Raw genomic sequence first — 27,153 nt, 5'->3', positions numbered from 1 at the left:
TGCTGGTGCTTGCTTTAGGAGTGGACATGTGACCCAATGGGGTGGGGATGGGAAGGGGAATCTCTTGGAAGATTCCTTGAGGAACTGCTCTTTGCTCTTAAAATGGGACACACACACACAAAGTAACAGTCCTTCTTCCACTGGGCATTGTCATGACTGGATGTGAGGCCTGGGGTGGTTGCAGACATCGAGACACCACTGAGAGAAAAAATGAAGCCCAAATCTGACTGTGGTTAGAACCAAGAAAATCAGAGAGAAGCAGACCTAGGGTCTGGAGATCCTGCATCTTGAACTGCCCTACTATAGACTTTGTGTTATGGGAAATGGCAAATGCCCTTACTGCTTATACTATTTTGAATCAGAGTTTCTAATTATTGCAACAGAAAGCTTGCCTGGATAAGATGGTTATACCATGAATGGCTGATGAGTAAACTTTTTTAAGATCCTTGAGTCACTCCAGTGTTACAGGTATAGACCAATCGATCTGATTACCTAACCCCAGGAAGGTTAGGCTGACCTAAGTTGTGACTACCTTTTTTTTTTTTTAAGATTTATTTATTTTAGAGAGAGAAAGAGAGAGCCCACACTCATGTGAGAGGGGAAGGGGGAGGGACAGAGGGAGAGGGAGACAAGCAGACTCCCAGCTCATGCTTGACCCTATGACCCTGAGATCATGACCTGAGGCAAATCAAGAGTCAGATGCTTAACTGACTGGGCCACCCAGGCACCCTGAGTTTTGACTACTTTTTGAATAGGCTTTGCATGAGGAACAGAGTGGGAGGATCCTAGGTGATCTGGGGGTTTAAACAAAAATAAGGGGTGCCTGGGTGGCTCAGTCAGTTAAGCATCCAACTCTTGGTTTATGCTCAGGTCATGATCTCAGGATCATGAGGTCAGGCTCCACACTCAGGGCAGAGTCTGCTTGAGATTCACTCTCTCCCTCTCCCTCTACCCTTCCCCCTATGCACATGCATGCGCTCTCCCTCTCTCTCAAATAAATTAATTAATTTTTTTAAAAAAGATACTTCCTCCCTCAAACAGAGATGGTTGATGCAAGACTCATAACATGTAGGCACATGTAGGCAAAGATTTCTAGTTCTGGCTCCTACTATTACAGAATGACCATCCTGCCTCCTGTGATGGTATATAAGTTATATAGCATGAATGCTACGGCTATTCGTTGGAAGTTATTTTATAATGAGAATCAAACTATTAGTATTACTGAAAAGGTGGGATCTCAGCTGTAGCTCAAGTTTTCACAGGTTTAGTCACCACTGTCCTACCAATCATGGAGGGGAAAAGATGTTTCTCTCAGACGGAAAACAGAAACTGAGTAGGAAAGCCCCAGAAGGGGCAAGTCTGGTTGTACGTTAATTGTACCATAACTGCCGATGGTGGTCCTTAAATAGATGAAAAGATGCTCAATCTCACTCCTAATATGAGAAATGCAAAATAAAACTACTCTGAACATTTTTTTCACCTGTAAGATTGGCAGAGATCTAAAAGTTGGACATATAATTTCACCAATGTCCAGTTCTCCTCTACTTCTGAGGATATGGAGGATCCAAGTCCCTGGTCCCCCTTCACTGAGGCTTGGCATGCGACTCATTCTGATCCATAACTCTGCAAGCAGACTTAACAGACTCTCCAGTTCTGCTCTAAAACTCAACTACCGAGGGAGAAGGTCAAGTGTTCCACTTGGTGTAAGCCTCAGGATGGTGGAGCTTCCACCAGCCTGGATTGCTGAGTTGCTGCTCAGAGGAACACTGCCCTGTCCGTATGTAAGTCAGAAATAAACCTATGTCGTGTTAAGTCACTGTTGCATGCGCCCTGCCTCCTCTAAAGCAATGTCAATGAGGCGACGGGGAAGTAGGCATTCTTTAATGTTACTGTGGAAGGACAAAATGGTATGATCAAGAGATTCCCCTTCCCATCCCCACCCCACTGGCTCACATGCCCACTCCTAAAGCAAGCACCAGCAAGAATGGGGCAAGCCACCCGACTTAGACCAAGCAAGACTGTTCAGCAAGGTTTAAGGGTCAAGGGAAATTTGACCATATGTATAGATGTGCATTTATCCTTTAATCTGCCGTCCCACTTTGGGGACTTCATTCTACAGAAATATGTGCTGTTGTAGGCTGAATGTTTGTGTCTCCGTAAAATACATGTGATGGTATTAGGAAGTGGGGCCTATGGGAGGTGATTAAGTCATGAAGGTGGAGCCCTCATGAATGTAATTAGTGCCTTTTTTTTTTTAAGATTGTATTTATTTTTTTGTCAGAGAGAGAGAGAGAGAGGGAACACAAGCAGGGGGAGCGGCAGGCAGAGGGAGAAGCAGGCTTTTCGCTGAGCACGGAACTCGATGTGGGGCTCAATCCCAGGACCCCGGGATCATGACCTGAGCCAAAGGCAGATGCTTAACCGACTGAACCACTCAGGCGTCCCTAATTAGTGCTTTTTTCAAAGAGACCGCAGGCAGCTCTCCCCTAAGCCCACCTGCTCCCACATGTCGGGTGTACTCTCGCCTTAATAAACTTTCCTGCCTGGGCGCCTGGGTGGCTCAGTTGGTTAAGCGACTGCCTTCGGCTCAGGTCATGACCCTGGAGTCCCGGGATCGAGTCCCGCATCGGGCTCCCTGCTCAGCGGGGAGTCTGCTTCTCCCTCTGACCCTCCCCCCTCTCATGTGCTTTCTCTCATTCTCTCTCTCTCAAATAAATAAATAAAATCTTAAAAAAATAAAAAATAAACTTTCCTGCCTGCATGGCTCATCCTCAAAAAAAAAGAGAGACCCCAAAGAGCCCCCTCACGCCTTCCTTCGGCCATGTTGAGGACACAGGAACCAGGGAGCGGGCTATCACCAGACACTGAATATGCAAGTGTCTTGACCTTGAATTTCCCAGCCACCAGAACCGTGAGAAATAAATTTCTGTAGATAAGCCACCCAGTTGTTGGTCATTTATTACGGCAGCCTAAACCGACTAAGACACCTGCATATATGTGAAATTATAGGCATACAAAGTTATACTTTGAGGCACTGTTTATAATGAGAGTTTGGGAATGCTCTGAATATCGGCCTACAGAGACAGGTTAAATAAACTATGGTATATCTTCATAGTGGAATAGTATGCAAATGTAAAAACAAACAGCAAAGGAGGTCTCTATGTACTGACGTGGAAATGTTTCCAGGATATATGATTAGGTTTTTTAAAAGCTAGATGCAGAAGAGTGGATATAATGTTTCCTTCAGTGGAAGAAAGGGGAAAATAATTTTTTTTTAAGTAGATTCCACACCCAACCTAGAGCCCAATGCGGGGCTTGCACTCACGACCCTGAGATCAAGACCTGAGCTGAGACCTAGAGTCAGACACTCAACCAACTGAGCCACCCAGGTGCCCCAAGAAAAGAAAACATTTTTATTTTTAAAAATTTTATTTGTGGGCGCCTGGGTGGCTCAGATGGTTGGGCGTCTGCCTTCGGCTCAGGTCATGATCCCGGGGTCCTGGGATCGAGTCCCACATCAGGCTCCCGGCTCAGCGGGGAGCCTGCTTCTCCCTCTGACCCTCTCCCCTCTCATGCTGTTTCTCTCTCGCTCGCTCTCTAAAAAAAAAAAAAAAAAAGATTTTATTTGTTTGACAGAAAGAGACACAGTGAGAGAGGGAACACAAGCAGGGGGAGTGAGAGAGGGAGAAGCAGGCTTCCCGCCAAGCAGGGAGCCCGATGCAGGACTCAATCCCAGCACCCTGGAATCATGACCTGAGCCAAAGGCAGACGCCTAACGACTGAGCCACCCAGGTGCCCCTGTTTTGTTTTTTTAAAGATTTTATTTATTTATTCATAACAGACAGACAGAGAGGCAGAGGGAGAAGCAGGCTCCCCGCTGAGCAGGGAGCCCAATTCGGGACTCGATCCCAGGACTCTGGGATCATGACCTGAGCCGAAGGCAGACGCTTAACCATCTGAGCCACGCAGGCACCCTGTTTTGTTTGTTTTTACGCCGCTCAAGTAATCAAATGTTCAGCAAGGTTTAAGAATCACTGTTTTATGCCTCAGTCTCAGATGAAACACGGGATCAGAGAAGTACAGTTGACCCTTGAACAACACAGGGGTTAGTCAAAAATTCTGTGCAGTCAAAAATCCACATATAGGGGCAGCTGGGTGCCTTCAGCTCGGGTCATCATTTCAGGGTCCTGGGATTGAGCCCTCCATCGGGCTCCCTGCTCAGAGGGGAGCCTGCTTCTCCCTCTCCCTCTGCCCCATCACCCCTGCTCCAGCTCGTGCTCTCTCTGTCTCAAATAAATAAATAAAAAATCTTAAAAAAAAAAAATCCACACGTAACTTTTGACTCCACAAAAACTTAACTACTGGGGCACCTGGGTAGCTCAGTCAGTTAAGCGTCTGCCTTTGGCTCAGGTCATGATCTGAATCCAGCGCCACATCAGGCTCCCTGCTCAGCAGGGAGTCTGCTTCTCCCTCTCCCTCTGCCTCTCCGCCCCCCTCTCCCCTGCCGGCTGTACTCTCTTTCTCCCTCGATCACTCTCTCTCAAATAAATAAAATCCTAAAAAAATAAATAAATAAAAAGAAATCATAAGGAAGGGGAGCCTGAGTGGTTCAGTTGATTAAGCATTTGCCTTCAGCTCAGGTCATGATCCCAGGGTCCTGGGACTGAGTCCCACGTCTGCTCTGCGCTCGGCAGGGAACCTGTTTCTCCCTCTCCCTCTGCCCTTTCCCCCCCACCCCCCTTGTGCTCTCTCTCACTCTCCTCTCTCTCAAATAAATAAACAAAATCTTAAAAAAAAAAACATAAGGAAGAGAAAATACATTTATAATACTGTACTGTATATATCAATAAAGATCCCACGTGTAAGTGGACCCCTGTAGTTCAAACCTATGTTGTTCAAGGGTCAACTGCATCTTTTGTGTTGTGGGTGTGGGTAGTTTTTGGTCTTTGCTCTGTGTTCTAGAACCTAACTCTGGTGGCTCAAGTTCCCCCTTATGGATGGAATACTATCCCTAGATGAAGGAGCTCCATCTGGGCGGGATAAATGTTGATGGTGCTGTGGGACGTAGCCAGGGATCATGTGCCAGGCTGCCTGAAATAGGGAGCTGGCCAAACACAGAGATGGAGTAAGATGCAAACAAACACTGAATGTAATTATCAGGGGTGTGAGATGGTAATGATGGGCCTTTTTCAGGGGAGAGAAGTTCTGTAGAGGTTGTGGTAGTGACCCTAAAAAATCCTAAGTCACACTGGGAACAGGACAGAGACACACATTCCATATGGAAGATGGCAAACAATGTCTCAGGGGCCAAATGGAGCCCCCTAACTTTTTGTATGGCCCATGGCCAAAGAATGGCTTTACGTCTTTAAACGGCTGGGTGGGGGGCGGGGAATGAAAAGAAGGGTATTTTATGACACATGAAAATTATGTGAAATTCAAATCTCAGGGTCCGTAAAGTTTTATTGAAATAAATCTACACTCACACCCACTGGAAGAAAGCCACGTGTTTAGGGCTGCTCGGCTCCGCACCCTACAAGTCGCAGTGACACAGTTTATAACTCAACAGAGCTCCAAATGCCATGTGTTGTCTTTGCACCACAGCATTTTATTTTTTTACTGCCCATGCACATCCATCGTGAAAAGAAGAAAAGCAAACTCTGAATATCACACTTCCAAGGCAAAGTGGAGGGTGGATATTTTGGGGTTTTGAATTAAATGACAAGGCACCGGATTTATCATACAGTGACGTTGTATCTGTGCTGAAAGAACGCAATATACATCTCAACTGACACAGTCATCATAGTGTCCCCAACTCACAGGAAAACAAGAGCCAGAAAAAGAAAATTCGAGATGGAATGGCTCATAGCTCATCAGAATTTCTTCACAGAAATATATGAAAATGAAGTTGCAATCAAAGTGATTTCCAAGTGGCTCATCTGTTAGCCAAAGAAAGCTGCTTACTGATGCTGAGGTAATTAAATTGTGTCCAGAGAAAATAAACTCATTTTAGACTCTTAGTCATTCAGTGAGAACAGTTGCTCAAAGATTAGAGGACACTGGGAGCATCATCAGTGGTCAAAACAAGACAGGTTCCGGTTCAAGATGGTGATACAGGAAGATCCTGAACTCACCTCCTCCCACAGACATACTGAGTCTATAGCAACATATGGAGCAATTTCTTCTTAAAAAAAACAAAAAACAAAAAACAAAAAACTAAAGGCTGGTTGAATGACAACTATTCTTCAGGCAAACGAGAAGAAAAGCCACACTGAAGTGGGTAGGAGAAGCTGAGAAACAATCTCGCCATAAACCCCACTCCTAGTGCAGCAACCCACAACCAGTAGAAAACTCAAAACTCCCTGAGGAGCAAAGGGTTTGAACCCCACGTCAGGTATCTCAACTTTTAGGACCTGCACCTGAGAGACAAGCCCTCAAAACACCTAACTTTGAAAACCAATGTGGCCTCCTTCCCAAACCCACAAGATTATAGCAATCTGAGAGACAATGGCTCTTAAAGGACCTGTGTGCAGGCTTGGACTTACCCACCCCAGAGTCTAGCTCAGAGGCAGTCCATAGAGCCCAGACTTAAAGGGAGAGAGGCCCACCTGCTTATATTGAAGGGTAGGCCTGAGGGGCAGGCAACTAAGTAATTTTACACACACATCTAGGAGCATGCTAGAGTACTCTTTGGGATGGAGACTGGTGGGTGCCATCTTTGCACTCTCCCTTTGCCATGCTCCAGAGTATCTTCCAGAAGGAAGCTTTTACACATGTCAGGCTCAGGGGACACCTACAAACTACCTGGCTCTGGAGGCCAAGAGAGACTGTGTTCCTGGTCCTATTGGACTGTAATAATCAGGGTCACTCAGAAAGGAGCTCATAGCCCTGTTTGGCACCCTGATTTTTGTGTCTGTTGCCAGGGGACACCTCTACATTGCCTGGCTTTGGTGAGACCTATGCTGCAGGATCCCACAGGACTGTAACCAATGAAGAAAGAGGTCTTAAAAAGCTACCACCCCTGGGCACAGCAAGAGGCAATGGATGCTGGAGCTGTCTTCCTATGAAGGAGGCCTAGTAGCTAATCATCATGGGATTTTTGCAGTGATGCCCAGGAGTCACTGCCAGATCACCTGGCCAGGAGGGCTTATGGCTGCAGTCCCATGGGACTGTATATATATATATGTGCACATTTTTAAAAGCTGCTGCCTGAGGGTCTGGCTTTCAAACAACCTGAGTCTAGGTGCTAAGATCATCCTCAGTTAGGGACACTGACAGGTCTTGACAAAACTTCAACTACTGGGAGGTATTAGAAATATAATACACTGGGCACCTGGTTGGCTCAGTTGGTTAAGCAACTGCCTTTGGCTCAGGTCATGATCCTGGAGTCCTGGGATTGAGTCCCGCATTGGGCTCCCTGCTCAGTGGGGATTATGCTCTGACCCTCTACCCTCTCATGCTCTCTCTCACTCTTTCTCTCAAATAAATAAATAAAATCTTTTTAAAAAAAGAAAACTGTGGCCTTCCTCCCCCGCGTCCAAAGCTCCGGGTGGCCGCGGCCGAGCCGGGAGCTGAGCGCGCTGGGCGCGGCCGTCCCGCTGCCGCCGCCTCCGAGCCCTGAGTGCGCCCGCGGCCATGGTCCCCGCGGCGGCGCCGGGCGCTTGAGCCCCGGAACGCGGGCCCTGGAGGCAGGCGGCCGGCGGTGCGGGCGCAACGGAGAGGCCGCCAGAAGGTAGGCGAGGACGGCGGGGGCCGAGACGGCGTGCCGCCTGGTGACACAATGGGGTGTCTGAGGTTTCTGGCGGTGCGATGCGCAGGCGGGTCGGAGACGCACCTGCATCACAGGTTGCCGGGGACCGGGGCGGCGCGCCCGCCCTCCCGCCGCGCCTCCGCCTCCCCGCGCGGCCGCACAGCGGGGTCTGGGCGCCTCGGCCGCCCGTGCGGTCCCAGCCCGCGGCCGCCGGCTCAAAGCCGCTACTGTGTGTAGACCCAGGAGCGGACTTGAGTCCCGGAGGGAGCAGAAAGGGTGGTTGTTCTGTTGCCTTGTGCCACCCAGGCAGCCTTGTGATTGAGCAGCTGAGGAGAAACCTGTCTGGGGAAACCCGAGGTGATAAGCCTGGACTCTGAGCCCCGGAGAGCTGTTTGGGGCCCTGAAGGGGGGCGGGGCCCGGCATCTTAGAAGGCGTGTGGGAGAAGCGCATATAGAAAGACTTGCCAGTGCAATGACTAAGAACTAAGGGGAAAAGGACCAAATGACATGCGGTTATTGCCTGAAAACCTTGATCGCCAGACCAGCGGAATGGAAGTGTGGAGTGCTGCGGGAGAAGCTTCCAGGGTTCCCAGGGCTGGGCTTCTGCGACTACCAAACCGGTCCCTGACAAAAGGACAAAGCTGATGGAAACACTTTACTGCGGAAAGCTCTGTGAAGTTGAGAGAGAGGGAAAGAAAGAGGCGTTTTCCTAACCCCAGCCCCGACAAACCCGGGTCGAGGTGCACGTACAATGGGGGGTGGAAAGATTGCCCTACCACGTACCTTGCTTCGACAACTTAGCTATTATGAGATCCTGTGCCTTCTTAACAGGGACAGAGGAATTCCTGAGATGGACTTGCCATACAACTTAACTCTGAATTTATGAAATCAAAACGGATTGCCTAGTTGTCTTTTGTGACTGACATGGTAGCTAGAATCCCGATAAAGTCTATCCCAGCATATGGGCTGAGCTCCTGAGACCATGGAAGATTTCTCAGTGGGGCTCCCTTAAATACGTTGACAAAAATTTATGCCTGCTTGTTTCCAGAGGCTTGACATTCTACAAGGAAATGTATTTTTCCTGTGTCAGCTTAATTTTATTTTGAATCTTCTGGTGGATGACCTGAAATATTGGCAGATCTTGCTCTGGAGTTGAGGGGCGGGTTGTGAAGATTTCCAGACTGTGTGTAAAAGTAACATCACAGGCTGGCTGAACAACCAGTTTGTTGTCTCTTCAGCTGTTGTCAGTGTTCTTAGGGAGGTGAAGTGAACTCCTGGGGAGTTCATTTGCAGGTTTATTTTCACCTGTTCTCTGGCGATTCCACAGGGGAAAGCATTCTGAACTGCAGTAGAGATAAAGGGAAGGGCTTACAGATGTTCCAAATGGGTTGGGCGTCAATAAAGATATTGCCAGGGCAGAAGGCTTTACAGGGGCAAGGGAAAGGAAGCTATCAGAAGCACAGACTTCGCATTAAAATGTCAGGGATCAGTCATTTTAATAGGCATTTGCTCAGAATGGCCTGGTGTCTGTCTGCGTCTTTTTTCATTTTCGGTATGTGATGACCCTTGATATCAAAAGATGTTAACTGTCACAGAGGGGGAGAATAGGGCCCCAGTGAATTCTGAACAGCCAACCTTAATTTAATAGGCAATATTCTTATCATAAGTCAGATGTTAAAATAAATTGTTTTAAATGTCACTGCAAATGACTTTCTAAACTAACATTACACCAATCTTGATGCTTCCATTTTATGTTGATAATGAAAATACATTTTATTAGTCTTACATTGATAAAGGGTTGACAAGTTAGCCGGATTCAAGCAGCCTAAAGCCTTTTCAGGAGGTTTATTTTTATAGATGCCAATTCATCTGTAAGCCAATAAATTAAGTGGTTTGAAAAAAAAAAAGAAAACTGTGTTCAATTAAAAAAAAAAAAAAGAAATATAATACATTGCCTGGACAAGCACAAAGGTTTGGGGGACAACAAAGAGCTGGGGCAGGTTTGAATGACAGACCTACCTCCTACATGAGGCCATTCTTTCAAGACTGGCAGAGGGGTAAAAAAATCTTTAAAAAAAAAAAAAAAGACTGGCAGAGGGGGCTGTTTCATCTACTGTACAGAATCAAACAGAGTCAAGCAAAATGAAGAAACAGAGGCATATATACCAAATGAAAGAACAAGATAAAACCTCAGAAAAAAAAAAAAAAACACCTTAATGAAACAGAAGTAATTTACCTGATAAAGAGTTCAAAGTAAGGGTCACAAAGGGCTCACCAAACTGGGGAGAAGAATGGATGAACACAGTGAGAATTTCAACAAAGAGACGGAAAATCTAAGAAAGTACCAAATAGAAGTCAAATAGCTGTAGAATTCAATAACTGAACTAAGAAATACACTAGGGCTTATCACCAGACTAGATGAAGCAGAAGAAAGAATTGACTGGAAGATAATGCAGCAGAACTCACTCAATCAGAGCAGCAAAAAGAAAAAAGAAAAAAAGTAAAGACAGCATAAAGGAGTTATGGGATAACATCAAAAGGACTAACATTTGTAGGACTCCCAGAAGGAGTCAAGAAGAGAAAGGGGCAGAAATCTTTTTTGAAGAAATAATAGCTGAAAACTTCCCTAACCCAGGAAAGTAACCAGACATTCAGATCCAGGAAGCCCAAAGAGTTCCAAATATAGTGAATGCAAGGGGAGCCACACCAAGACATATTATAATTAAAATGTCAAAAGTTAAAGACAAGGAAAAAATATTAAAAGCAGCAAGAGAAAAACAATTTGTTTTGTACAAGGGAAACCCCATTAGACTATCAGCAGATTTTTCAGCAGAAGCTTTGCAGGGACACTGACAGGTCTTGACACAACTTCAACTACTGGGAGGTATTAGAAATATAATACGCTGGGCACCTGGGTGGCTCAGTCAGTTAAGCGTCTGCCTTCGGCTCAGGTCATGATACCAGGACCCTAGGATCAAGCCCCATGTTGGGCTCCCTGCACAGTGAGGAGTATGCTTCTCCCTCTCCCTCTGCCCCTCCTCCCCGCCCATGCTCTCTCTCTCTCAAGTAAATAAATAAAATCTTTAAAAAAGCAGCAGCAGCAGCAGCTTTGCAGGCCAGAACGGATTGGCATGATATAGTCAAGGAAAGGAAAAAAAAAACTTCCAACAAACAATGCTCTACCCAGCACAATTATTCAGAATTGAAGGAGAGATAGTTTTCCTGACAAGCAGAAGCTAAAGCACAAGCTTGCATCACCACTAAAAAGGGCCTTATAAGAAATGTTAAGATGAGGGGCGCCTGGGTGGCTCAGTTGGTTGAATGACTGCCTTCGGCTCAGGTCATGATCCCAGGTGCTGGGATCAAGCCCCGCATCAGGCTCCCTGCTCAGTGGGGAGTCTGCTTCTCCCTCTCCCTCTGCCTGCCACTCCCTCTGCTTGTGCTCTCTCTCTCTGTCAAATAAATAAATAAAATCTTTAAAAAAAAAAAAAGAAAAGAAAAGAAATGTTAAGATGAAAAGAAAAGACCCTAACTAGTAACAAGAAAACATGAAAGAAGAAATCTCACTTGAAAGGTAAATATATAGTAAAGGTAGTGAATTAATCACTTATAAAGCTAGGATGAGGGCTAAAAGAGGAAAGTAGTAAAAATTACCATGATGACCATAATTGGTTAAGGGATACACAAGATAAAATGATGTCAAGTGTGGGGCGCCTGGATGGCTGGGTCGGTTTTGTGTCCAGCTCTTGATTTCAGCTGAGGGAATGATCTCAGGGTTGTAAGATCAAGTCCCGCATTGGGCTCCGTGCTGAGGGTGGAACCTGCTTCAGCTTCTCTCTCTCCCTCTCCCTCTGCCCCTCCTCCTCTAAAAAATAAAATTTTAAAAAAGTAAAATGTGGGGCGCCTGGGTGGCTCAGTTGGTTAAGCGACTGCCTTCGGCTCAGGTCATGATCCTGGAGTCCCGGGATCGAGTCCCACGTCGGGCTCCCTGCTCAGCAGGGAGTCTGCCTCTCTCTCTGACCCTCCCCCCTCTCATTCTCTCTCTCAAATAAATAAAGTAAAATGTGACATTAAAAACATAAAACGTGGGGGCACCTGGCTGGCTCAGTCAGAGGAGCATGCAACTCTTAATCTTGGGTTTGTGAGTTTGAGCCCCACATTGGATGTAGAGACTATTTAAATAAATAAATATTTTAAAAACTTGGAAAAAATGGGACAATTATTCACATTCTTGTCATTCTGACATCAGAAAACTTTAACACACGCGCGCATGCATGCATGTGCTATGTTGGTTACAAGAAGGAAAGGCAAAGTCATCTGTAAATCTAGATTATATTCTGCTATAGCAATATTGAAGTCCCTCTGGCCAGAAGAAGGACATAGATAAGATGTTCCTGACAAAAACAAAACAAAACAAAACAAAAACCCAAAACCAATGATTTTGAGTGATTTTCCTTGATGATTATCAATGGGATGAGAGATGTTACCAACAGTGCTCAGTTGCTGTTGTTTGAGGTGCCAATGCCAAGTTTGAAGTCATTGAAAAATAAGGCTCTTTGAGGAATCTGCATGGAACAACAATAGGCAAGAATATTTTCCAAAAAAATTGAGAAAACACTAATTAGATACAACCTGAAGGGGAATCTGCTAAGATGTGTTAATTGATGGAGGTAAAACTTTGTGAAGCAGGAAAAGGCTTAGTTGGATAAATTTATAAAGTTCTAGAAGAGATAAGGCCTTTAGAGCCTATGGTTATTCGTTGGACTCAAATTACTCAGCAGGAACTAATTTGCAGAAAATATTTGCATCTATCATATGTTATTGAACTAGAATTATCAATAGTGAACTTCATTTGCTCTTGTATTTACCCATCATCAGGTCGATGAAGTTTTGTAGATAGAAGCTGAATATCGTGCCTTGCTCTACTTTACAGCATTTTGATGGCTTAGCAGTACTAAAGTTTTACTGCAGTTTTTTTTTTCCAGCTCAGAGCCAAGATTGAAATGTTTCAAAAGAGAGAATCATCCCAACTGTCATTACTGAATAACTGGAAATTAGCTTTTGCTACAGGCTTGATAGTGTTTCTCAATGAATTCAAGCTGAAATTACAGAGCAAAACAGTGCTTATATGTGAAATGTGTATTGTAGCAGTCATTTTGACAATAATGTTTTGAATCACAAAGAATGTAAAACAGCTCTTTATACACTTCCTGTAATGTCAAAAATTAAAACAAGAAGCAATATCTCCAGACCTTGATGTCAAGTGCAATGGAAATTTCCATATTTCAAATTCCATTTAATTGTGCAATTGAGGAGCTTCCACCTAACCTTCAAATGCAAATGACTAATCTGCAATGTAACAACAAACTAAAAGGCAAACATCAGGAGAAGAATCTAACAGAATTCTATAGATGCCTTCCAACAATAAATATGCTCAATTAAAATCATGCTCAGGGGGGCGCCTGGGTGCCTCAATTGGTTAAGTGACTGCCTTCGGCTCAGGTCATGATCCTGGAGTCCCGGGATTGAGTCCCTGGATCGAGTCCCGCATGGGGCTCCCTGCTCGGCAGGGAGCCTGCTTCTCCCTCTGACCCTCCCCCCTCTCATGTGCTCTCTCTCTCTCTCCTTCTCTCTGTCTCAAATAAATAAATAAAATCTTTAAAAAAAAAAAATCATGCTCATGGACTGATAGCAGTATTCGTAGTACCACTTGGATGGAGACATTTTCTTTCTTTTTTTTTTTTAAAGATTTTATTTATTTATTTTTTTGACAGAGAGAGACACAGCAAGAGAGGGAACACAAGCAGGGGGAGGGCAGAGGGAGAAGCAGGCTCCCCGCCGAGCAGGGAGCCCAATGTGGGGCTCCATCCCAGGACCCTGGGACCATGACCTGAGCCGAAGGCAGACACATAACGACTGAGCCACCCAGGCGCCCCTGAATGGAGACATTTTCAAAGATGAAATATGTAAAGTCTCATTACAGATCAGCATTCATAGTTCAATGTGATCATAGGGAACACTAACCTTGATCCTAATTAAGCAAAATATCATCCCAAAGAATTCCATTCTTCTCATTTGCATACCTGGATGATAAAAAAGTTATACTCAATCACTATTCTATTTTGAATTTAACACATTTGTACGAATTTTTTTCTCTTGTTACACAAGTACCTACATAAATAATACTCTTGATTTTTCTCTTGGCCTGAAAAGCCTAAAATATTTACTATCTGGCCCTTTACAGAAAAATCTGGTGTGTCTCCCCCGCCCCCTGTGTAAAGAGTTGAATGGAACTGATTTCTCTGAGCTAAGCTAAGTCCTCTAGTGGAAGGATCATCCCGCTCAGAATTTTACTAATGACATTCCAGAATGCTGTCCAGCCCACAAGTAACTAAATGACAGGAAGAACATGACCGCACTTTAAAACACTAGACTAGGGGCACCAGGCCGGCTCAGTCAGAAGAGCATGTGACTCTGGATCTCAGGGTCATGAGTTCAAGCCCCATGTTGGGTGTAGAGATTACTAAAAAAAATAAAAATAAAACTTAAAAAAAAAAAAAATCACTAGAATAAAGTGGGCCAATGCTTTCTGTAGTGGCCAGTAGAGCTTCTGGATATGGCACCTAAACCTAGTTCAGAGAGATCACTCTGGGAAAGAAGTGATTATTAAGTTGATATTTTAGATAGCATGGTATGAAAAATTATAATGGGGATATGAACATTATTAGTATTGTAGTAGCAAAGTAATAGGAAGGAAAAATCATCAATGAGCTTTTTTGTTTTAGGGAGATAAACTTAGAAATATATGTAAAACAAGAATAGTGACTGAGAGCAATTGATAAGAGAAAATTTATTGCATAGGAGGAAAAGATCTCAAAAAAATACGTTAATAAATGCAGTAGAAACTCAACAGGTCAACCAATCCTTGTGGAGAAAGCGTCTGAGAACTGCTGACCTTATGAAGTCAGTGAAGTAAATATATCAAGTATCCACACCTACATGGTCATGTCTCTTCTACTCTCAGAATTATTGCTGGAAAAGAATCAAGGGCAGGAGAAAGGGACAGACACTTGTTCTCATGTCCTTGGTAAGGCAGCAACATAGGAAGACTGCCTGGCCTTAACCGTCACCAAAGGGATTGGACCTGCCCAAATAGGGAAGAACAAAGTCAACAGTAGGTCCCAAGGCTGTGCACTCTCTATAGAGGCAGCCTCAGGGCTAGGAAGTAAGGAATCTGGACAAGTGCTTGAAAAGCCTTGTCAGTCCTTTGAGTCTAGACTGTAATTTTCTTAGAAGAAAAATAAAATGCCATCTGGAAACCCTTGGAATGAGCAAGATCGGGCAGAATTACAAATCTTTATGTTACAGCGCCCCCCCCCCCTTTTTTAAATGCTTCCTTGTTTGTTTTTTCTAAGATTTTATTTGAGGGAGAGAGAGAACACAAGTTGTGGGGGAGGGGCAGAGGGAGAGGGAGAAGCAGACTCCTCACTGAGTAGGGAGCCCCATCCCCATCCCAGGACCCTGAGATCACGACCTGAGCTGAAGGCAGAGGCTTAACCGACTCAGCCACCCAGATGCCCCTTAATGCTTCCTTGTTGCTTCTCCATTCATTTCCGTTTTGTTATATCTTAGCATCTAGAAACATTTTTTGGATTTTTTTTAAAGCTTGTCTCAGCTGTGCTAAGGAAGAGTAAAGAAAAATACTAAAAAAATTTTATTGCGAAAAATTCCAAACAGATACAGAAGTAGAGTACTATGCTAACCCTCCCCACCCTGGCCCAAACACACATCATGTCACCTACCTTAACCTAGTTACCAACACAGGGACATTTTTGTTTCCACCTTTCTCCAGTCCACACTCCATTCCCCAGTGGACTATTTTGAAGCAAAAGGAGAGACATTTTGATCCATCTGTAAGACAAATTTTTCAAGAGGGGATCATGGCACTTTGGCAGAATGACGGTTGTATCTGAAATCCAAACTGGGGGCAAATTCAACCACTCTTCTGTATTCTGAGACTGATAATTCCCTCCTGGTGCTAAAATTTACTTTGGAAGACATCAGTGTCCTGGTCAGCAAAACAAAGAAAAGGGACTAAATTATAGGCAGTTGTGTGACAGTAAAGTGCGACTTCGACTTTGAGTTAGAAAACCTGGCTTAAGAGTGCCAGCTCTGCCCCCTGCAAATTACATAATTTATGGTAGTTTATGTCAGCAAGTCACTTAACCTCTCTGAGCTTCTGGAACATTTATAAAAAAGCTCTTCATGGGACTTTGGTTGGAGTAAGTAATGTATTATGGGAACTTTTGTGAATTGGAAAGCACTATATAAATTAGGTATTATTGAGTTCTTCAGTTAAGTAAAAGATGACTCAAATTTGAGTCTGCAAATTAGAAAAACATTGACACATTTGACAGAAAAGGGGAAGCTGAAAGGCACAATTTAATCCAAATGGAAGCTTGTCTTGAACACAGGGGTTGATACAGGGCTAACCATCAGGTCCAAATATTTATTTTAAATAGTTATTATGCTAATTAACAGGAAATAGTGACACAACCTCTTTACCTTCACTACAATCAATCTTCATTTTTCTCTGGCTTCTTCTCATCTTTATCCACCTACAGCCAAACACTATTTATTAAGTATATATTATGTGCTGGGCACTGTGTTAGGCCCTGGGAATACAAAAAGTAATAGTAAAGTAGGCAGGCCTCCAAGATGCTCGGATTAGGAAGGGAGTGAAGCTTATAAGCAATCACAATGGAATGTAATAAGAATTTAGGCTGTGATAAAAAAAAAAAGAAATCTTGCCATTTGCAACATGTGGATGGAACTAGAGGATATTATGCTAAGCGAAATATATCAGTCAGAGGAAGACAAGTATCATATGATCTCACTGATATGAGGAATTCGAGAAATAAGATCATAGGATCATAGGGGAAGGGAGGGAAAAATGAAATAAGACAAAACCAGAGAGGGAGACAAACCATGAGAGACTCAATCTCAGGAAACAAACTGAGGGTTGCTGGAGTGGAGGGGGGTGGGAGGGATGGGTGGCTGGGTGATAACACTGGGGAGGGTAAGTACTATGGTGAGTGCTTTGAATTGTGTAAGACTAATGAATCACAGACCTGTACCCCTGAAACAAATAATACATTATATGCTAATTTAAAAAATTTAAAAAAATTTAGGTTGGGACCACAGTGTTTGCATAGAAACCATAGGATGTGGTCAGATTTTGTTCTACTTTTAGAATATATGTGTTTCAGAGTCACCAATAGGCAGGTGACTCCTAAAGCCTTCATGATTAGCCTACCAAAGGAGAAGCTGCAGAGAGATTAAGGGATGAGCTTCTTCTACACATAGAGGCTGGAGAGAAAAGTGCTATCAAAAAAAGACCAAAAGGGGCGTCTGGGTGGCTCAGTCGTTAAGCGTCTGCCTTCGGCTCAGGTCATGATCTCAGGTTCCTGGGATGGAGCCCCACATCCGGCTCCCTGCTCAGCGGGAAGCCTGCTTCTCCCTCTCCCCCTCCCCCTGCTTGTGTTCCTTCTCTCGCTATGTCTCTGTCAAATAAATAAATAAAATCTTAAAAAAAAAAAAAAAGACCAAGAAAGTGTATTTGGAGAGATAGAAGAAATTATGTTAGTGACCCAGAAGCTTAAAAAAATAAAAGTAAAAAAAAAAAAGAATTCCTGAGGCGCCTGGGTGGTTCAGTTGCTTAAGCATCTGCCTTCTACTCAGGTCATGATCTCAGGGTCCTGGGATGGAACCCTGCATGGAGCTCCCTGCTTCTTCCTCTCCCTCTGCCCAACCCCCCTACTCGTGGGTGCGTGCTCTCTCTCTAATAAACAAAATCTTTATTTTTTTATTTTTAAAAAAGATTTTATTCATTTTAGAGAGAGCAATAATAATCTCTTATATGATGTTTAATATATGTCAGGCACTATTCTTTTTTTTAAAGATTTTATTTATTTGAGAAAGAGAGAGGTATCAGGCACTATTCTAAGCATTTTACATGTATTAGCTTGTTTAATATATGAGCCATGGAATGATTAAGTAATTGGCTTAAGGTCACCCAGCTAGTCAACTGGGAGCAGGATTTGAATCCAAACAGTTTCAAATTTTGTTCTGTTCAAATTGTACCTGAGAATAATACAACATGACAGTATTTGGGGGTGGGGATGAAAACCTGCTTATGCTGAGTAACAAAAGGCACTAAACCTTGACACTTCCCCTTTAGCTTACCCTAAGATGGATATCACCCATCACCCTAGAATCTAGTATATGTTCAACCTGAGGGCTGCAAAGGACCAAAATGAAAGAACATGGACAAAGGGATCTAAGTATAGGTTTGTATTGCCTGCGTCTCCCTTTTTGGACATGCTTTCTTGTCTGTCCAGTTCTGGGAGTGGTGCTACCAATAATCGGGCACCAATAGTCTGGTGGTTTTTCTCAATAGTCATTCATTCAACAAATATTTCAGCATCAGGTCAGGTCCAGACATTGTGCTAGGCCCAGAAGTGAACAAGACAGACAAGATCCCTGCTTTTTAAAAAAAATTTCATTCTACTGCGGGGTGCAGGGCGGGGAAACAGGTTACAAGGACCTGGCGGGGAACAAGGCCAGCCAGGGGGAATGTGAGATTAATTTAGAGAAGCAGCAGAATCCGGAACAGACAAGGTCTTCAAGCCACGCCCGGAGGAGTCCGCATTTTACTTGTATCAATTAAGCGCTAATAACGGCCAGATTACACCAGACCGTAGACTTCCTAGACCACTTAATCCTGTCGATCCAACCTTCACAACCCCCCATTTGTGCCTGTCGAGTCTCCTGGCCACTCTGGTTCCCTTAGCCTATCAGGCCACCTCGGGTCTAGGTCAACTCGTCCCTAACTGCGGGTCACCGCAGCCTGTGCGGTCATCTTCCAGAGCCACTTGGACCCATTGAGGCCTGTCCACCCGTAATTTCCCCCAGCGCTGGTCCCCCTGGGCCCCTCGGCCAGCCAGGTCACCTCAGTGCCACGCCTCCAAGGCCAAAGATTCGGCATGCACATTACGCTTTGTTCGCGGAGCAGGTTTTCGAAAAGCCGCTCCCTCTCGACTCCAGCTGTTTTCCTGCAAGAGCGGGGCGAGCCCACAGCGGCAGCGCCCCCGGCGGCGCACCGCAGCCCAGGAAGGGAGTGGCTGCAGCCATCACCTCCTCCGCCGCCACCCCCGCCTCCTCCGCCGCCACCCCCGTCACCCCCGCCTCCTCCGCCTCCTCCACCTTCTCCGCCTCCTCCCGGAACGCGGGAGCGGCCGAAAGCGGCGCACGCCCAGACCGTCACGACCGTGCTCCTGATTGGCCGCGCCGCGTGACGTCACGGGGAGGGCCCGGGCGGCAGCTGGGAGCTAGAGCCCGCGCGTGCGCAGATCGAGCGCGCTGAGCGGAGGGGGGAGGTGGCCAGCCGCTTCTCCCGCGTCCGCCATTTTGTTGCTGTGGCTGTTGGGAACGGGCTGGGCAAAACCGCCCCGGAGGCGCGACGCTCTTGGGAGTCCGGTGCTTCGTGTGGCGGCGGGGATCCTTGCAGAGCCGTGGGGGGCGCGGAGTCGGCGCGTTCCGGGCCAGGAGTGACTGGAAGCACCCCCGGTACGCCGGGTAGCCCGAGAACCCCGGGGCGGCCTCCGCTGCGGCTCGGCTTCTCCCGCCCCGACCTCGGGCTGTGCCCTGCATTCCCCGGGCCGGCTCCCTCCGTGAGGCGGCCCCGGAGCAGGCGGGCGGCGGCGGAGGATGCTGCGGGCCCGGAGCCGAGAGGAAGGTGCTGGCTCGGCCCTCTAAGCGCGCCTCGAGGTGTGCCAAGAGGCCCTTCCTTGGCCGCAAAGCCGTCTGTCGGGCAAAGGCGTCCAGAACAGACGAGAGCAGCCGCCGCCCCGACCCGCCGCAGAGCCCCGGCCCGACACGATGTCCTCCGCCAGGTTCGACTCCTCAGACCGCTCCGCATGGTACATGGGGCCGGTGTCTCGCCAGGAGGCGCAGACCCGGCTCCAGGGCCAGCGCCACGGTATGTTCCTAGTTCGCGATTCCTCCACCTGCCCCGGGGATTATGTGCTGTCTGTGTCCGAGAACTCGCGGGTCTCCCACTACATCATCAACTCGCTGCCCAACCGCCGTTTTAAGATCGGGGACCAGGAGTTTGACCACTTGCCGGCTCTGCTGGAGTTCTACAAGATTCACTATCTGGACACCACCACCCTAATCGAGCCCGCGCCCAGGTACGCGAGCGCCCGCGCTGCCCGGGCGCACAGCCCATTCCTACCGCGGAGGAGGGTCGAGAATGGCAGGGGTGGTTCGCTTGGGATCGGTCGAAGAGTGGGGGGTGGAGGTGTGTAATTGAACCCTTTTCACCCCATTCTGAACCAAATTCTTTTCCAGAAGGCTTCTGAACGGAAGGCTAGTGTCAGGATCTGGGTCACTGGATGAGGGGATGCGTTTTAAACATGTTTAACGGCGGTTCATAGTTAAAATGCCCGCTTTTTGCTTTTCGTCACGTTATCTATTTGGGTTATCCTACTAAAGAAGAGTTTTTGTTGTTTTTAAACCCTTTTTGGACCACAGACTTCTTTGAGAATCTCAAGGAAGCCATGGCATTTCCCCCTCCCTAAAAATGCACGTACACACAACTTTACGCACCATTCAAGGTTCTTGGGCTCCCTGGTCCAGTTTAAGAACTCTTGGACTGCAGCCTTTTGGAACTAACAGCCGACAAGTGAAAATGCTTGCACGTTTAGATACAAAACCTTTAACAGAACTATATATTGATACCTTGGTGCCAAGTTTTACTTACACCAGACACCTTTTGTTTTATAATTACAGAAATTTTAAAAGAAGATGCACTGGCTTCAGCGAGGACATATTTTTGAGTTTTTATATTATAGTTTTTTTTTTTTTTAAGATTTTATTTATTTATTTGACAGAGAGATAGCGAGAGAGGGAACACAAGCAGGGGGAGTGGGAGAGGGAGAAGCAGGCTTCCCGCAGAGCAGGGAGCCCGATGCGGGACTCGATCCCAGGACCCTGAGATCATGACCTGAGCCGAAGGCAGACGCTCAACGACTGAGCCACCCGGGTGCCCCTGAGTTTTTATATTATAGTTAACCCCCAGGCTGGACCACTAATAGGCCAGAAATCTATTTTATTAAATTCTAAGGGGGAATAAAGCTAGAATGTTAATTACTAAAGGAAATTTTTGAGCTACACTTTAATTCTATTCTAGTTTAATTTTAGATGTACATTTTGTACATCTGTAAGTCTTAATAATTTAGTAAAGTTAAGCATCCAGCATTCTCTTTTCCAAGTAAAATGCATTATTTTATTCGATTATTTGCTTTAATTTGTCTTCAGTGTTTTATCACGTTTCTTTTATTTAAATTATGCCAAATTTGAACTGAAGAAATTGCCTGGAATTTTTTTAAATGAAAAGTATTTTACTGCCCATTTTGCTTCTTGAACTTCTGTTTTAAAAGGATAGGGTGCTCATTTTTGGAATGAGGTGTTTCTGATTTTATAGATTTGCTAAGATGTTCCTCTTGAGTTTTAACCATTAAGAGCTGTAATAACTAAGGAGCACCCACTGGATGCGTAAGTGTTGCTTCCATGGAATAAGAGAGAAGAAACAAAGCCATGACAGTATAATGACTGTAAGATTAACTGCTGAACTAAATGGACTTTAAAAACTGGGAGAAAGTGATTATAAATCAAATAGTGTATAACAAAGACCTAGGCATCAAGAATCTGATTAGTGAAATCTCCAGGTCCCCAAAGATGCTGGTAGTTGGGAGTCAGTTTTGAGCACAATATATTCCGATACAAGGGGTTGGAGAAAATATTAGAACCAACTATAATGAGATTTTTAGTATGTTTAAGTGAATTACTTCTCCAACTCGTGGAGGTGAATTAATATCATTAATTTCAGGCATTTATTAAGTCATGCCATGTACAAGGCATTGTGCTTGCTTTGAGGTGACAGGTATTATAATAACAGCTGTTTCAGAAAATGTTAGTAAATGGTTTGATCTCCTTCTAGAGAGAGAAAAAGGAATATGCTGCAGTAGCTTCCCATTACCAACAAAAACAACTCCACATTTTTCATACATGTGTCTTTCCAGATACCAGACATAACTTTCTGTTTTGGATGCCTATCCTCCCCCCACTCCCCACCTTGTTCTTCCTTTAGTGCAGTTCCGCTAGGCAGCTCATTTAATCCCTGGTAGCCATCCCTGCCTACTTTCTCACACCTTTGTACCTTTGCTCCAGCTGTTGGCTGGGCTGCTGGCTCTAGGTTGACTGCTTAAATACCCCCCCCCCCCCCCCCCAATCCTCACCTGTTGAAATCGTAACTGCTGTTCCAGGCCCCTCACATAATAGGGCCTTTCCCTGACCTCCCACTTACACAAAGCTGTAATTGTTTCTCCTCCTCTTCACTCTCTGCCCCAGGCATGTTGTAATTTAGGTTTTTATTTTCTGTTGGTATCTCGGAGGACGATCACAATTCTGGTTGAATTAGATCCAGACTGGATTTACTTTCTTAATCTTTGGATTTTCTCCCCTGAGCCTGAAATTCGAAGATTGGTTTGATATGTTTTCAGCCTTTGTAGAAAACTAGAGGTACCCTGTAAAGCCTTGGTCAAATGCAAGTCAGTTTAGTGCCTCTTCACACCCCAAACAAGATATATTAAGTGGTTTAGGCATCAAAACTGAGCTCTTAAGGCCAGAGTTTCGTGCCCTTTAGCTAAAAGTTTGTGTTTTTTTAATTTTGCTTAGTGAAAAATTATAACTATGACTTCCTCAGAATTTAAGGACTGGTGCTTGTTTTCTAGTCTGATCTTTTTTATTGGAATGTTCCTCAACATTTATATTTTTTTAAAAGATTTATTTATTTGAGAGCGAGAACAGGAAGAGAGAGCATGAGCTGGGGGAGAGGCAGACTCCCCGCTGAGCAGGGAGCCCAGTGTGGGGCTCTGTCCCCAGACCCTGGGATCATGACCCAAGCCAAAGGCAGACACTTAACCGACTGAGTCACCCAGGCATCCCTAGTTTTATATTTTTATTCAAATATTCACAAGAGTTATATCCCAGTGATGGGGACTGAGAACAATGGATGGCAGACGTACTTTATCCATAATAGAACTTCTATTTTATTGAAAGAGACAAACTAAAAGTAGGAAAATAAATAAAATACAGGATTAATAAATGCTATGAAGGAAATGAAGCTGAGCAGAGAGAATATAATAGGAGGGACCTACCTGATGTAGTGTGGTCAGGGAAAGCATGAAGCTACCCAAGGGTAGGGAAGAGGCAAGCCTTGGGGAGGCCTGGGCTAAGAAGGGGGGGAAGAGCCTTCCAGTCATAGGGAAGAGCTTAGACAAAGTCCTGAGGTCAGGAAGATAGTCATTGGGTTGGGAGTGTGGTACTTAAATAAAGGGATTCTATGAGAAGAGTTAGGAGATGTAATGGTCAAGATAAGGAAATTGGATTTTATTTAAAGTGCAGTGGGTGCCAAGGAAGGAGTTGGAAGTACAGGAGTGATAGGGACTTGTCACTGTTATCTGGGTGCAAAATGATGGTGGCTGATGGCATATATGTCACAGGTCATATAGACTGATGTAGAGCTGTGACTTGGAGGTGCCTGTTTTGGAGTTAAGATTGATGTTGCTGATGGGATGGTGAGGAAAGAGAAAGGAGGAAACAAAGATGACTTGGTACATTTGTAACTTTGTGTCCTCTCAGTTTATCTTATTAATTGCTTTTTGTGTTTGTGGTGTTCCTGTGGTGGGTTTTATTTTTATTTTTTAAAAGATTTTATTTATTTATTTGACGGAGAGCGAGCACAAGCAGGGAGAATGGCAGGCAGAGGGAGAGGGAGAAGCAGGCTCCCCCCAGAGCAGGGAGCTCGATGTGGGACTCGATCCCAGGACCCTGAGATCATGACCTGAGCCGAAGGCAGATGCTTAACCGACTGAGCCACCCAGGCGCCCATGTGGGGGGTTTTAAATTTAACCCCCAAAAAGTGTCATATCGTATCATATGGCTTTTGTTGATTTTGAGTGATTCTAAAGGGTTCTCTTTCAGCATGTGGGTGTAATTTTTTTTAAAGATTTTATTTTTATTTATGCGGGGGGGCCAGTGCCGGAGAGGAGCAGAGGGAGAGGGACAATCAGACTCCATGAGGAGCCCAACGAGGGGCTTGATCTCAGGACTCTGAGATCATGACCTGAGTCGAAACCAGGAGTCGGACACTTAACTGACTGAGCCACCCAGGCACCCTAGATGTAGGTGTAATTTTTATATTACAGTTGATCTGATAAACAAAACCTGTGGCAGTTTTCACCTCCAATTTATTTGAGTATAAATATTTTTAAGATTCTGTTCATTAAGTTAATATTCAGGTAAGTGCTAGTGTTTTTTAATTTAATGGAGTTGATTTCCAGTTTAACAACAGAATATTTCAGAAGGTTCCTAGGTGGATTGTTTATTTATTTATTTTTAAGATTTTATTTATTTTTTGACAGAGAGAGACACAGCGAGAGAGGGAACACAAGCAGGCGGGAGTGGGAGAGGGAGAAGCAGGCTTCCCGGGAGCAGGGAGCCTGGTGCGGGGCTCGATCCCAGGACCCCAGGATCATGACCTGAGCCAAAGGCGGACGCTTAACGACTGAGCCACCCAGGCGCCCCTAGGTGGATTGTTTAAATATGAAATCCATTTTCCTGTGGTTTAGAAACTGTTTTGCATAACTTGCTTTGCTTATATAATTCTCTAGTTTTAGCTTATACAGCTATATGAAGTTTAGGAGAAAAAGCTGAGAAGTAAAGTTTTTTAACTGAGGCAAGTGGACCCTTAGAAAATCTTTGATTTTTGTCAGCAGACAATGCACATCTCATGTACTTAGTAACATGGAACTAACATTGAATCAACAATCCCTGTCATGTTCTTGAGAAGGTTACTGGTGTTGAGTGTTTTTTTTTGTTTGTTTGTTTTTTTTAAGATTTTATTTGTCAGAGAGAAAGAGAGCACAAGCAGGGGAAGTGGCAGGCAGAGGGAGAAGCAGGCTCTCCACTGAGCAAGGAACCCAGTGCAGGACTCGATCCCAACACCCCTGGGATCATGACCTGAGCTGAAGGCAGATGCTTAACTGACGGAGCCACCCAAGTATCCCTGGTGCTGAGATTTTTTAAAAGGCCATTTCCATGCTATCTGCTTCGGTAGAGTAGTTGAAAAAGGATGCCCAGCTTAACCTGAGTGCCCAGAGGAGGGCCCTCCCACCTGTAAAGCAGAAGCCAAGCCCCACATGGACCAGAGGATGCCATGGGCCACACGATCACACCTCCTTCCACATCCCCTGTTCTAAATATTTGAGGGAACTCAAATCTGGACTTTTAGAATTAGGAGTGGGGGAGAAGGATTACCAGTAATTTTGATTAGCATAGAATTTGGCACTGTGAATAAACCTTTGATTTTCCTCTTACCAGTAGTTTAAATCATCTAAATTTGATTCAGATGAGATACGAGAACATGGTCATTATGCTGGGAATGGAAGCTTGCCCAGTTGAGTTGTGTTCCCATGGCATGTAAAGTACTGGTAGCCATTTGATTTGTGACTTTTCTCTTAATATTTAAGACTCAAATTTTTAACCTTAGAAAGATTTTTTTTTTTTTTTTTAAACCTAAAGAGTTGGACTAGATTATTTCTAGGTTTCCTTCAGGCTGAAATATTTTAGTTTTTCCTGGTAAGTAAAAATGGACAGTGCTTATTAGTGGGAATTCAGATTATTTTAGAGTCTGAGCTAAGATCATACCAAGTAAGGTGGGGCCACTAAGCATGTGGCAACTAGTCTGGAATGATGACTGAGAGCATGAATGGAACAGTGGTGAACTGAAGAGGCTTGGACAGCAAACCAAATGGCATACAGGATTTCTTTGTATACAGAATTAAACCAGATAATAGGGAATTGGAGTGCTGAAGTTTTTGTGTTTTCAGAAGGAAGGGAAAAAAAAGGATAGAAACAGGAATGGGAAATGCTTCCTTATGTCTTTGATATTTTATTTTTATTAGCAGGAATTTCACCGTATTGAGCCTACTCTACACCAAAGCCCAATACTAGACTCAAGACATATAATGGGAGTAAATCAAGTTAGAATACCTTGGGAGCTTAAAAGCAAGAATGGTCAACTGAAGGGTCAGGGAAGGCTTGAAAGAAGAGATGAGAAGGAGGGAGAAAAGGTGGTGGCAGTGCCTCCTGGGAAAGGCACAGAGTTGTAATTAATGTGAGTGATGGGCAGTGAGGTAGGAAGGAAGAATAATGCTAAATTGTGAAGGGCCCCCCTGTGCTTTGTGAATGAGTTTAACAGTGGGAGCTGTCTAAAGCTTTTGAGAAGAGAATTGCCATGGCCAGTTGCACTTTAGAAACTGTTCTGGTGTGGGACCGGGTAGGGTGAGAGTCTAGGGTGTGGGACTAATTAAGGGCTGTTACAGGAGAAGGAATCGTGAGAAGCCGAACTAAGATCACATGCTTTGGGACTATAAAGTAGAAACTAACAGTCTTCGCTGGGCAATTGCATGTAGACGGTGAGGAAAGAGGTATGACTTCAGGGATGATTCAGTGGTGTCTTGAAAGAAGAGAAGAGAATTGATCAGGGTGAGGAGGGATGATTGTTTTCAGTAGGGAGACTCTTTGAGATGCTTACTGGAAGTCAAGTTTAGCAGTCTGATGGGTTTGTTATTGAGAAGAGAGTTGGGGGCTAAATAATGTAGATTTGGGAGTCTAAACTTAGATGGACTACACAGAATGAGCAGAAGAGCTGTGGAATGGGGTGGAGAGGTAGCCACAGGCATAGAAAGAGCTGTAAGTGATGGTGTGAATATCTAGGGATGGAAGGGTGAGGTCCTCAGTATTCAGTGCCATTTCACTAGAGGTTTTTAGCCAGTCTTCTTAGAATTGATTCTCTTATTGGGGCGCCTCGGCGGCTTTTAGTCAGTTGAGCATTGGACTCTTGGTTTTGGCTCAGGAGAGGGGGAGGAGTGTCCTGTTCCTGCTGGGGGCGGGGGCGGGTCTGCTTGAGGATTCTCTACCTCTGCCCCTCCCCCCACTCATGAGCATCTCTTTTTCAAATAAATAAGCCTTTTTTTTTTTTTTTTTTTTTTTTAAGATTTATTTATTTGAGAGAGAGACAGCGAGCAGAGGGAGAGGGAGACAAGCAGACTTTCCGGTGAGCAGGGAGCCTGATGCAGGGCTCGATCCCAGGACCGAGAGATCACGCCCTGAGCCAAAATCAAGAGTTGGGCGCTTGACTGACTGAGCCACCCAGGCACCCCAATAAATAAGTCTTTCTTTCTTTCTTTCTTTCTTTCTTTCTTTCTTTCTTTCTTTCT

General features: G+C 44.9%; 1 protein-coding gene and 1 long non-coding RNA gene across 2 annotated transcripts in view; one reads left to right on the top strand and one right to left on the bottom strand.

Annotated features, from left to right (window-relative positions):
• Positions 1-13,687: 13,687 nt before the first annotated feature.
• LOC117999813 lies at positions 13,688-18,957 on the bottom strand. Its single transcript, XR_004676328.1, has 3 exons — positions 18,759-18,957; positions 15,550-15,658; positions 13,688-13,830 (listed from the first exon to the last, which is right to left on the bottom strand). It is a non-coding gene; the product is annotated as an uncharacterized LOC117999813 (long non-coding RNA).
• A 205-nt stretch (positions 18,958-19,162) lies between these two features.
• Positions 19,163-27,153, top strand: part of CRKL (CRK like proto-oncogene, adaptor protein) — a 37,989-nt gene continuing 29,998 nt past the window's right edge. The window contains exon 1 of the mRNA XM_034989192.1: positions 19,163-19,998. Coding sequence (XP_034845083.1) covers positions 19,688-19,998 — 311 coding nt within the window. The 5' untranslated portion in view covers positions 19,163-19,687. The remainder of the gene's footprint in view (positions 19,999-27,153) is intronic.

The sequence above is a fragment of the Mirounga leonina genome, unplaced genomic scaffold (assembly GCF_011800145.1).
Source record: "Mirounga leonina isolate KUSES-001 unplaced genomic scaffold, KU_Mleo_1.0 Mir_481, whole genome shotgun sequence".
Classification (NCBI taxonomy): Eukaryota; Metazoa; Chordata; class Mammalia; order Carnivora; family Phocidae; genus Mirounga; species Mirounga leonina.
This window is presented reverse-complemented; position numbering and strand designations above follow the sequence as displayed.